At 32.7% G+C, this 12,088-nt stretch overlaps 1 protein-coding gene across 1 annotated transcript; it reads right to left on the bottom strand.

The window, feature by feature from the left end:
* Positions 1 to 8,327: 8,327 nt before the first annotated feature.
* LOC125846281 (histone H3.2) lies at positions 8,328 to 8,875 on the bottom strand. Its single transcript, XM_049525662.1, has one exon. It carries the CDS (start codon positions 8,836 to 8,838, stop codon positions 8,428 to 8,430), a length of 411 nt encoding a protein of 136 aa, XP_049381619.1. The 5' UTR covers positions 8,839 to 8,875; the 3' UTR covers positions 8,328 to 8,427.
* Positions 8,876 to 12,088: the final 3,213 nt, after the last annotated feature.

Below are 12,088 nucleotides of genomic sequence, written 5' to 3'. Positions count from 1 at the left end.
ACCTTGAGAGCTTGAAGTCTTCACCTCCAATAGAGGTTTCTAGACAGAGACTTTTGGAGGGGAGGAGAGGTTTTGATTTTGGGTTTTGAAGTAATGAGTTGAAAAATAGAGTTTAACACTTTTAATACTCTTAAAATACCATAAATAACTAAAAAATAACCATCCCACTACTTAACTAAATTAATTAGCTAATTACCAGACAACCCCTCACCTTGGTAGAACCACACCAGCAACACAAGTGCAATCGACAGTTCCCCATCCACGGATTGTGGATGGGTTGACTCCTCGTGTTGTCACCTCGTGGTTCGTGGCTGCAGCATGGTTTTGGGGCCCTTTACCTACGGAGGCCATCCTACGGGAAGTGGACCCCTTCCGTAGGTCACCCTCAAATTGGCAAGTTTGCTCATTTGGGGTAGCCTTGGGGTTAGACTTAGGGTCCTCCTCAAGGACCCCTAGGGTGGTCCTTGGGGAGTCATACCTTAACATTTAACCCCTAGACTCCTCAATCATAACTCGGGACAACATCAAAATACCTCAAACCTCATGACAAACTCTAAGACACACTAGTTAGGCTCTAGTTTCACTTATTCGTTTTACGGGTCGTTACATGATCACCCTTTTCTCTTATGTCTTTATTTTATGTCTTGGACTATTGTATGGGCTGCGTCCCAAAACTTTATTCATGTTGTTTTAGATGGTTTGAGACTATGGTATTAGACTTCCGCTCGTTTTATAAAGACTTCGATTGTGTTGAAATGTTTTAAATTTTCACACTATTTTCTATTACTGTATGTTATGATATGCTAAGTGGCTTGTATGAGGCCTCTCGGGGTCTTGTACGACTTGTTACATCTAGGGGGTACCCCTTGGTCGTGATAGTCTCGATCACTCTTGATGTACTAGATGGCTTTGAGACTATGTTAGACTTCCGCTTCATTTTCACTAACTCTTTTATGATATAAACTGTCTTTAAAACTCGTAAGATTCTAATATCTTGTTTATATATGCTAAGTGGCTTGTGTAAGGTCTCTCGGGGTCTTAAAATTCATGTCACATCTAGGGTCCAGTTTGGGTCGTGACACATGTCCTATTTGTGGTAGGGTCACAACACCCACATCCTTTTATTTGCTTGTCGTATCCAACAAAGATTCAACGAACAACTTTCTTATCAAATTTGGTGCAGAGATGATCAGGTATAAACACATAGCACACACAACCAAAAAGTCGAAAGTGACTTATGGTAGGAATCATGTTTTTAAGTTTCTCAAATGGTGAGATGAATCTCAATCTCTCCTGCGGCTGCCTGTTGGTAATGTGGACAACAGTCTTCATGCATTCTTCCCAAAATCTTGTTGGTACATTCATACTATGCAGCATCCTTCTGCTTATCTCTGCTAGATGATTATTTTTTCTTTCAGCCACTCCTTTTTGTGGCCTATTTGGGCAAGTTAACTGTCATCTTATCATCTTCTCTTTAAGATAATGATTAAATTTGCGTGGCGTGTATTCTCCCCCATTGTGCGTTCGAAGACATTTGATTTTTTTTCCAATATTATTCTCCACAGTATATTGGAACTCTTTAAACTTCTCAAATACTTTAGATTTCTCTAGAGAGATACATTCTACTCTTTTCTAGAATATTCCCAACTATCTTTCCTAGAACATTTGTAGACTTTTCTCTCTAGAATACTCATTCTAGAGATCTTCCTTCAATTCTCTACAACTCCGAAATATTCTAGATTTCTCTCGACTTATCTTAAGTAAATAATTAAGTTGGTGATTAATTCTTAACAATTACATGATTGAAAAACAACTTAAACTCTTCATTTCCAATAACTTATTCCTAATATTTAGAAATATAGTGCATAATGAATAATACTAAGAGGCATAAGAATTAATTTTCAGTACAATTATGATGAAAAAGATAAAAGGGAAAGAGATTGCATTGCAAGAGAATCGAAGGGAAATATAAAGAATCCAATTAACTATATATATATATATAATGTCTTCCATTCCTTGATTATATGCTTGTAGCTTATATGCAGGTAAATCATAGCTCAAGTTTCTCAACTTCTTTATCATGATTAACCAATTATGCATCAAAGAAATAGTAGATATATTTAACCTCAAATGAAAATAGAGTAGAATTGTGAAGTTAATCATAGTAAGGTAATGAAAGCCAAATACCAAGAAAGGGCTCATTTGAGCATATTTAAAACGATTCACTTGTGAAAAATTAGAAATACTTGTTGGAGAATAAGTTTATCAACTTACATTTTGGAATGATAATATGGCATGTCACATGACCTACTAAAAAATAATTTTACTTGGTTTAAGCTCACAAGTAAGCACTTTAGAGTGTGCACATCTAGACACTTTAACTTGTCTTCATTGTGTTAGTTGAACACTCCAACGTACAAAATGATCATCTAGACACCTAGAAATTTATTGTGTCACGTCAACGTCGGGTAATCATAAGACACTGTAGAGATGAGTTGGAGTATTTAGTTGTCATTAATTGAGACCAAGTGCAAGTTGAGATAATGATATATCTACATGTGCACCCTCAAAGTTGGAGCTAAGATCAAGTTTGAATGTGTGTTTATGTATTAATGATTTATTTTTGCAAAATATTAGTTTATTTCTTAAATGAAAAAGGGCCAACGCTGAGGAAGAAATACAACAGAGCGAGAAGTATATTACAAAGCACATCTATCATGAAAACTGTTCAAGTTGCTCCTCTGGAAAATCACAACAATTGCAATGCAATTACTGAAAAGTTGAAAAAATGATCGGAGATGCATGACTTGGATGGTGATAAAGAAGGAATGCGACGACAGTCCCATACTACTACTGTGGAATCAAGCAAGAGGAAATTTGAGGAAAGGTTAGCAGAGCAAAGGGAAACAAGAGAAGAATCGTGATGATAGACTTTCACGATATGCCTAAATCTGCTAATAACCCTTGTGCTCCTACACGTGAGCACTATATCTGTGTGGTTTGACAAGCAAGCATTTTGTTACATCTAGAGTTACTCGATATGTATTTGTGTTGGTGGAAGGTAGCTGTGATAAAATACTAGAGATGAGCTCTTAACATGATTCATATGATCAATTGTTGTGTTGATTGGAGACTACCAATTTCAAAATGTGTTCAGTGCTCTTATTGCTTTGCAACTGTTTTAACAATCACTAAAATGCACATCTTTCGGTTTTACAATTTATGAGTCATTGTTATATGATTCCTTTGCAGTTTCTAGTTTCTGATTTATTAGGGAAAAAAAGTATTTTACACTTCTATAAGTGCTTCATTTGATTTTAGATGGTAACTAACCAAAATTTCATTAGTTGAGTTAATTACTTAGATATGCGCTAGTTTGTAATATTACGAATCTTATCAAATTTTGGTGTGTTCAGATACGTCCAAAAATATGTATTTCGGGATAATGGGGTCAAAATTAGGTGTAATTTGTTCTAGATACACTATATCCAATCATCCAACCATTTCGCTTGCCACTCTCATACCTTGCTCACGTATCTTGTATCATAGATACATGCTATTCACATCGGATACATGTATGTAGTGCGTATTTAGTGTGATTTGTGTGTATCTAAGATTTATCGACAAATCTTGTTCGCCTCCCTCTCGTCTCACTTGTCTCTCATATCTCACTCGTGTATTTGGTATCCTAGATATATGTGAATCACACTAGATATATGTATAAAGTGTGCATCTAGTGTAATTCACAATATGAAATTATCAAATGGTGAGATAAAATGTAATCATTTTAAACTAAACGGAGAATTTGATTTTACGGTGTGCCTAAATGATGATGTGGTATGTCATGTCACCTACTAATTAAACTTTTGAATTTCTCAAATGGTCATCCAACTCGTAATTTTTTTATTCAAAGTTCTTAATAACCTCTGTGTCAAGTCAATATTATTTATTGGACAAATATTTCTTTAACCAAAAATATATTTCCTTATAGGTAAAATATTCTCCTATTTACCTTGTAAGCTTACTCAAGAGGAGTAATATTTAGTTGATAAAATAGGTAGATTTCTTTAAGGAAATAAAGGGGTGAAAATTGGTGTAACTAAAAAATAAGTAGCATATATGGAAAATATGTTAATCCCTTGAAGAAAGAGTAAAAAGTAACCGTTTATGCACTCCTAGTCCTATTTTGTGTAGAAAACGTAAGGTTAATTTTGTAGGCGGTAAAGGTTTATTTCCAAATATGTTTTAGGAAATGGAAAGGAAGTTCCTAAAATTTCCTAATATAAGATTAATTTGTAGGAAATAAGGTTTATTTCCAAATATGTTCCTAAAATTTCCTATATAGGGGAGCTTTGAGTCATGTTGATTAAACAAACAAACAAAAAAGTGAGAGCTTAGAAGAGTCTTGAGAGTGTTCAAGAATGGATTATATCGAAGAAGTATTCATGAAATGGAATTACATCGACAAGAAGCCTTATGATATATGCCACATGATTGAAGAAGCTGTCCTAGTTGCTGGAATCAAATATCCTCATCAATTTGACAAGCGCAAAAACAGGATAATCAGGATGATATCGAACCCAAGTAGCTTCGATGATGAGGATGATGATGAAGATGACGACACTAGTACTCTTGAAGAAGACAATGATACCACTNAGCATATATGGAAAATATGTTAATCCCTTGAAGAAAGAGTAAAAAGTAACCGTTTATGCACTCCTAGTCCTATTTTGTGTAGAAAACGTAAGGTTAATTTTGTAGGCGGTAAAGGTTTATTTCCAAATATGTTTTAGGAAATGGAAAGGAAGTTCCTAAAATTTCCTAATATAAGATTAATTTGTAGGAAATAAGGTTTATTTCCAAATATGTTCCTAAAATTTCCTATATAGGGGAGCTTTGAGTCATGTTGATTAAACAAACAAACAAAAAAGTGAGAAATTAGAAGAGTCTTGAGAGTGTTCAAGAATGGATGATATCAAAGAAGTATTCATGAAATGGAATTACATCGACAAGAAGCCTTATGATATATGCCACATGATTGAAGAGGCTATCCTAGTTGCTGGAATCAAATATCCTCATCAATTTGACAAGCGCAAAAACAGGATAATCAGGATGATATTGAACCCAAGTAGCTTTGATGATGAGGATGATGATGAAGATGACGACACTAGTACTCTTGAAGAAGACGATGATACCATTACTCTTGAGGAAGAAGATAGTGTCGTTGGTGATGAAGATGAAGTGACCAATGCTGAGGAAGAAACACGGCAGAGCCAGAAACAAATTACAAAGCCACTCAAAATTAGAATAACTTACTCGAAAACTGTTCAAGTTGCTCCTCTGGAAAACCAGAACAATTGCAATGCAATTACTCTAGAGTTGAAGAAAACACCCGAGGCGCATGACTTGGATGGTCATAAAGAAGAAACACAACGACAGTCCCATAATACTACTACTATGGGATCAACAAAGAGGATGTCCACCAAACATGTACAAGTTGCTCCTCCTCGCGTAAAACTTCTTTCTGATTTTTCTTTCGAGAAGTATCTTGATGGACACAAACAACTAAACAAACAGAGTCACAAGCGTTTCAAGAAGATGGAGACTGACCGGATTCAACACAAAAGAATTGATAGTGACACAGAAAAGAAGACCCCTACCCAGCGCAGGACGGGATCAACAGCAAGAAAGCAGTGCACCACTGGTTTAACCAAGACCATGCCAGTGTCATTGAAGAAGATGAATGTGGCCACCGAGCGAGTACAAGCCTCTCCTCATCAACAGAGCAACTGCAGTGCAATTACAAGACCAATACAGAGCTCTGCACCAATGCAAAAAGAAACACAAAGCATCAATGAAATAAAGAAATTTGAATCAAGTAAGAGGAAATTTGAGGAAAGGTTAGCAGAGCAAAGGACAGCCAAGAGACGGATCATAATGGTCGACCACCACGATATGCCTAAACTTGCTAATGACCCTCCTGCTACTAGACACTGCTGGAATAGGAATAGGAAGAGATTTTGATATTCTGATGATTCAATATATGTTGTAATAACTACATGATTACTATTTTTTATTTGAAGTAATATAGAATTTCGTTATATGTTTTTATCATCTTAATCCAACTCTTAGTTTACTCATACTTTCCTTACACTAATGTATGCAATCAGGATGCTTTTTATCTCTCTAGTCTCAATAACTGTTAACCTACATAATCCTGACATGATCTTAGCTGAGTCTTAATTCTTTTTTATGATTCTGAATTCATTACTGTATAGTATAACCTTAGATGAACTCTTGATTTAGTGTACACGTTCCCTTACACTGGTACTTATGCAATCAGGATGGAATTTGAGTCTTTGATCTCACCATCAGCTAACCTACCCGAGTTTAAAAGTTCCTATCTTTAAAATACAGAAAGCTACTCAATTGACAAATCTTTTAAATACATACCAGATATTCAGAAGATATTGATATCAACACATAGAAGTCTAGGTAAGGTTGAGAATCTTTATGATTTGTAGCAAGTATATCCAAATAGATTAATTTGACTGGTTCCATCACTTTGTTGACACATTCAGAACAAAAAACATACCTTCTTCAGTTGCTTAAAGTATTAATAATGAGAACCTCACTGATGAAACCATTTGCAATCTTCGCATAAGCTGAGTATTTCAAGTCGAGACAGAAACTGAAAAAACAACAACCTGAGGTAAGACAAGAGACTGGCTTATTCAACACCTTAAAGAACAATAGAGAGAAAAGGCAGTGTCCTTGTTTCCAAACATAATTTTTCTGAGTATCACAGTCCGTCTAAGAAGTCCACAATCTCTCTAGCAGTCTGGTGTAGTCAAGTATACTTCAGCATATATAATGACTTTTGGCCAAAAAAATATGCAATTAGGAAGCTTGTACGAGGTCTAGTTTAGCACAAAAAGTCAATAACCATTGATATTGAGTGAAATACTGAAAAGAATACACTAGCATTTAGATAACAAAGATAATATTCAGTTTCAGTGATAACTGATAAAGGGAACACAACTTAGCTTGTAAAATACCAATGCCACAAAGTGAGGACTTTGTGAGTCAATGTTGAATTAAAAGTACCTCAAATCTTGGCGCAAAGTAATGGAATTCCATTTTCCTACTCCTACATAAACAAAAGTCCATTTTGTTATCTGGAGTTTTCGACCATAACAAATGTCAAGTAGTTCTTTGTGATAGTATTCTGGGATCTAGATACATTTATTCCTCCCCAAAATACATGGCAACAGTAAGCACTGAATAAGTACCATAAAAGTAGGAAAGATTTACACCATTTTTAAAAAAAAAAGATACCTAAATTCCCCAATTCTAGATAGAGTAGCTTTATGCATGTGTAACCAAAGCCTCATCACAAAATAGTGTTTCAGTCTTCAATTGTTGGCAAATTTATATATACAGTCAAGACATTCAATTTTGAGTAATACAAACTAGTGGTTTCACTAATTATATCTCAAATGTTAATAAACAAGCCGTTTGCATATACTTCTATGAAATGAGTCATCAGATGTACACCAGTCAATCAATTCTTTCACAAATCTATTCAGATTGTCATTCTCATCAATCAGATCATTGTACATAAGGGAAAACATCAATTCACACACAAGTTCAGGCCAGGAATCATTTCTCTAGCAAAAGTTGAATATTGATCCAATAACCAAGTCACAAAGTAACATCAAGCAAAAGTACTATACTAACCAAAAAGTGAAATTACATAGCAAGAAAGTCATTTCAGAAATCTTTTAGATGACTCGCCAAAACAAAAGCAGGTCTACTTCAGCATACTTCTCTCACCATAATACAATATAATATCATGAAGCCACACAAGACTTAAACTTAGATAAGCTTAGTACTGAATTAGCCCAAAGCAATCTAGTATTCAAAAGCCATACAAATTCAAAACTTACCTAAAGCTTGCCGGAGTTGAGGAACCTCATAATAGACCAATCTCAGCTTAAATACAACAGCAACAGCACAACTCATTTTGCCAGAAGCTAAACTCAAACAGAAAATTCATTAAATTACTACCAGGTCAAATGCAGTATAAGTTCAACCCATAACATTGGATAATGATAAATTTCTATTCAAAAATTGATAAAGGAAAGGTTTTTAATAAGCAAAACTAATTCACCATAGCTACTAACAATAATTCAACAAGCAATGCTTCAAACTTCAATGACTGGGAAATAACACACAGATGTAATAGCAATATCTTTGATTGAACATAACAGAGTACAGATTCCAGAATTCTAGTAAATCACCAGTTTACACATACTACAACTGAAAACATCTATTAGATGTACACTACTAAGCCTAGCATTCCAACAACAGATCAAAGAAAAACCATTGAACACAAATTGTCTTTAAACCCTAAAGAGCTTATTCTTAAGCCCTTTCTCCACGAATCCTCCTAGCAAGCTGAATATCCTTAGGCATAATCGTGACCCTCTTAGCATGAATTGCACAGAGATTAGTATCTTCGAAGAGGCCAACAAGGTAAGCCTCAGCAGCCTCTTGTAGAGCAGCAACAGCACTACTCTGAAACCTCAGATCTGTCTTGAAATCCTGAGCAATTTCCCTCACCAACCTCTGAAATGGAAGCTTCCTAATCAACAACTCCGTAGATTTCTGATACTTCCTGATTTCCCTCAAAGCCACAGTTCCTGGACGGAAACGGTGAGGCTTCTTCACTCCTCCAGTTGCCGGAGCTGACTTTCTTGCAGCCTTGGTAGCTAGCTGCTTCCTTGGTGCCTTTCCACCTGTGGATTTGCGAGCTGTTTGCTTAGTACGGGCCATTTGAATCTGAATGTATACAGAGAAAAAGTAGAGTTCTGAAATGGTGAAATTGAGAAATGGGTAATGGAGGTATTTATACTGAGAGATAGAGGGCGGGAAGTTTGGAAATTTTGGAAAAGAGTTTGAAATCTTTTTGGCGCCATTGATTGAGATTTTGGAAAAAGTTCATTTTTATTACTCTCTTTACTCTTTAATTCGAGGAATCGAAATTACATCTAATATGAGAACGGTAGCATATATATATATATATACTAGTTTCTAGAAATGTGTGTTGCACGTTTGCCCGTATAATTATTATAAAGTACTTTATATTTTAAGAATTGAGTTATTATATAGGAAATGGTGAAATTAACAATATTAATTTATCAATTATTCATTAAATTAAATTTATAACAATGGGATGGTGCATTTGCCATCAAGTAAAATTATGTGAAGTTAATTAAAATAACATAGCCTCCAATAATATGAAATATATCAATATGGCTTATTCAGAATAATCGTTTATCACACATTTTTTCTATATATCCCATATCAATAAAAATTACATAAATAATAAATTGCACTTTATCTTTTCATAATTTCAAATTTTATTCTAAGAAAGATAAAAATGTTTGCTACATAAAGTAGTATTATGGTTGGGTTTTATAATTTATTATTTTTTGTATGATGTAAGACATTGCACCGGCAATACATTAATTAATGACACAATGAACTAATCAGTATATATACTTATTCAACATATCTTTAGAATATTTCAGATTATTTATGTATATACAAATAATTTGCGTATTTTTAATTTTAGTCTTTTGTTACATAAAATATCTAGCCCTTTGTTAGACAAATTTTTATTTTCATTTACATATGACAGATATAATATTACATGCACCTACAATTATATAAATTCTAAATAAATGTAGTTATTAAGCTACACAACTTAATTTTCTCTTTATATAAGCATATGTCATATTTAACAAAAAAAGAAAAGAATGAAAGAAAGACTACATTATAAAAAACATTTAAAAATGAAATTAAAAAGTTACTAACCAAGGATCACGACTATCTACACTACACATAAAATAATACCGAAAATTCGATCCTTGGAGCATTTCCAAACATCTTCTGGAGATGTGTCTCCTTCATCTACGTACATCAATTAGAATACAAACTAAAGTATAATTAAAACTATCATTGTGTAAACAAATACAGATGTATCTTTATTTCATTCTAATCTATAACAAATTGATAAAAATTAATGAGTTTCCTTCTAAACATTCAATCTCTATCTATCAATATTCTCACATATGATGATGGCTTCAATCCAAATGCAACAATAATGCTATTGCTCCTAATAATTCTAAAAAGATCAATGATATTTCTTTCTTATGCACCTTGTCGGCCTATAGATATATGATAAAATAGGTTCTTAATCAGAGAGAATTGATGTGTTCAATTAAAAAGATCAAATAGGATTTGCACATTCAATTTCTCTTCTATAAGGGACTTTAGGTAAGGGAAGATGAAAGGAATCAAATTATTAAAAAAAATAGCAAAATATAAAAAAGACCCATTAATATCATATTTAATTGTTATGATCTATCGTTGCGACCCCTTTGTCTTCATCTATTTCCTCTCAAACAAAGGAGGGATGAATCAGTTTTAACTTTTAACTGATCAAAGCAGCTGTAAGAAAAGGAAGAGACTATAGGCTTAAATCATAATTATGAGTATTTATACATTTTTTGCAATATCATTATATCAATGTATAATATATAATTGTTTTTTTTATAAAAAAGTTAAAATGGTAATTCAACTTTTTACTTTAAAATAATACAAATATTATTAATAAACATGTAAATAATGACTAATTAAAATTTTAAAAGTTTAGTACAATAATGTGTAGCTATATATAATAATTTGAATTAATTTGACCTTTTTCTTGTGTGGTTTTTATGATATATGTTTCTTCGTCTTCTGATATTTCAACAACAATCATTTGAATATGAACATGAGCAACATGATCAGTTATGTTTGCAAATGCTTGTAGTTTTAAAGTTTGTATCTTGTCTTAAGAAATTGTAGCATTCTCATTTTATATAGTCTCATACTCTAGTATATTATTGTCAATTTCATGGCTCAACACGTGTAAAAAAAAAAATTGTGATAAAGATTTGTAGATTATAAATTATAATAAATGTGAATTTGATAAAATAATTTTAGTAAACCTTTTTAAATATAATCATAATGTATAAAATAAAACAAAATCTATCACCATGTGTAAATATCCTCAAAAAAAGGAAAAAAATTCAAAGAACTAACAATCATGTATATATCTAAAGTTTAAACCTTTTATACTTTTCATAAACCTTAATTTTATATTATATTACATTTTTGTAAAATAATAATTGTTAGAAAATGTAATGACCCGTTAGGCCATTTTGAGTACTAGGACTATTTAAGCGATTCTTGTAATTTTTATAGAAAATTTTGAACTATTAGGTAACTACGATTATTTAGTTAACAATTATTTTATTATGTAATAAATGTAGTTGAATAATTAATGGGCCAGACCCATAATCTATAGGCATAATTGTACAGAATGACAAACTTATAATCTAAAATAAATGGAGTAGCTACTGTTTGATTTAATTGCGCCCCGTAGCAAACGTTTGTCAGTCGCCTCTCTCCCTCCAAATTCTTTCTCACCATTCTCCCTTTCTCACTCGCTCCCTCTGTGCTCGTCTCTCTCGCTTTATACAACAGAATTGTATAAATTGCGTTTATGTTTGTATAAAGCGAGAGAAAATTATATATACACATGCAAATACATATATATTCGTCATATACACTTATAATTATACAATAAAAATATTTCCCTACCCAGGTCTCTTTTGCCTTTCTCTCTTTCTCATTTTATACAAACACAGATTATACAATATAATGTAAAATTATGTTTGTATAATGTATAATTTATGTTTGTATAAAACGAAAGAAAATTGTATATACACATGCAAATACATATATAATCGTCTTATACACTTATAATTATACAATACAAATATTCTCCCGCCCAGTTTTCTTTTGCCTTTCTCTCTTTCTCGTTTTATACAAACACAGATTATACAAATATAATGTATAATTTATGTTTGTATAATGTATAATTTAAGTTTGTATAAAGTGAAAGAGAGAGCGAAATTTTATATATAAATATTTTTGTCAACGATTTATACAAACGAGAGGCTAACAATAATTT

The sequence above is a fragment of the Solanum stenotomum genome, chromosome 1, assembly GCF_019186545.1.
Source record: "Solanum stenotomum isolate F172 chromosome 1, ASM1918654v1, whole genome shotgun sequence".
In the NCBI taxonomy this organism is placed as follows: Eukaryota; Viridiplantae; Streptophyta; class Magnoliopsida; order Solanales; family Solanaceae; genus Solanum; species Solanum stenotomum.
This window is presented reverse-complemented; position numbering and strand designations above follow the sequence as displayed.

Bases quoted from the DNA above. Each gene is read 5' to 3' on its own strand.
- LOC125846281 (XM_049525662.1), bottom strand. From the start codon at position 8,838: ATGGCCCGTACTAAGCAAACAGCTCGCAAATCCACAGGTGGAAAGGCA.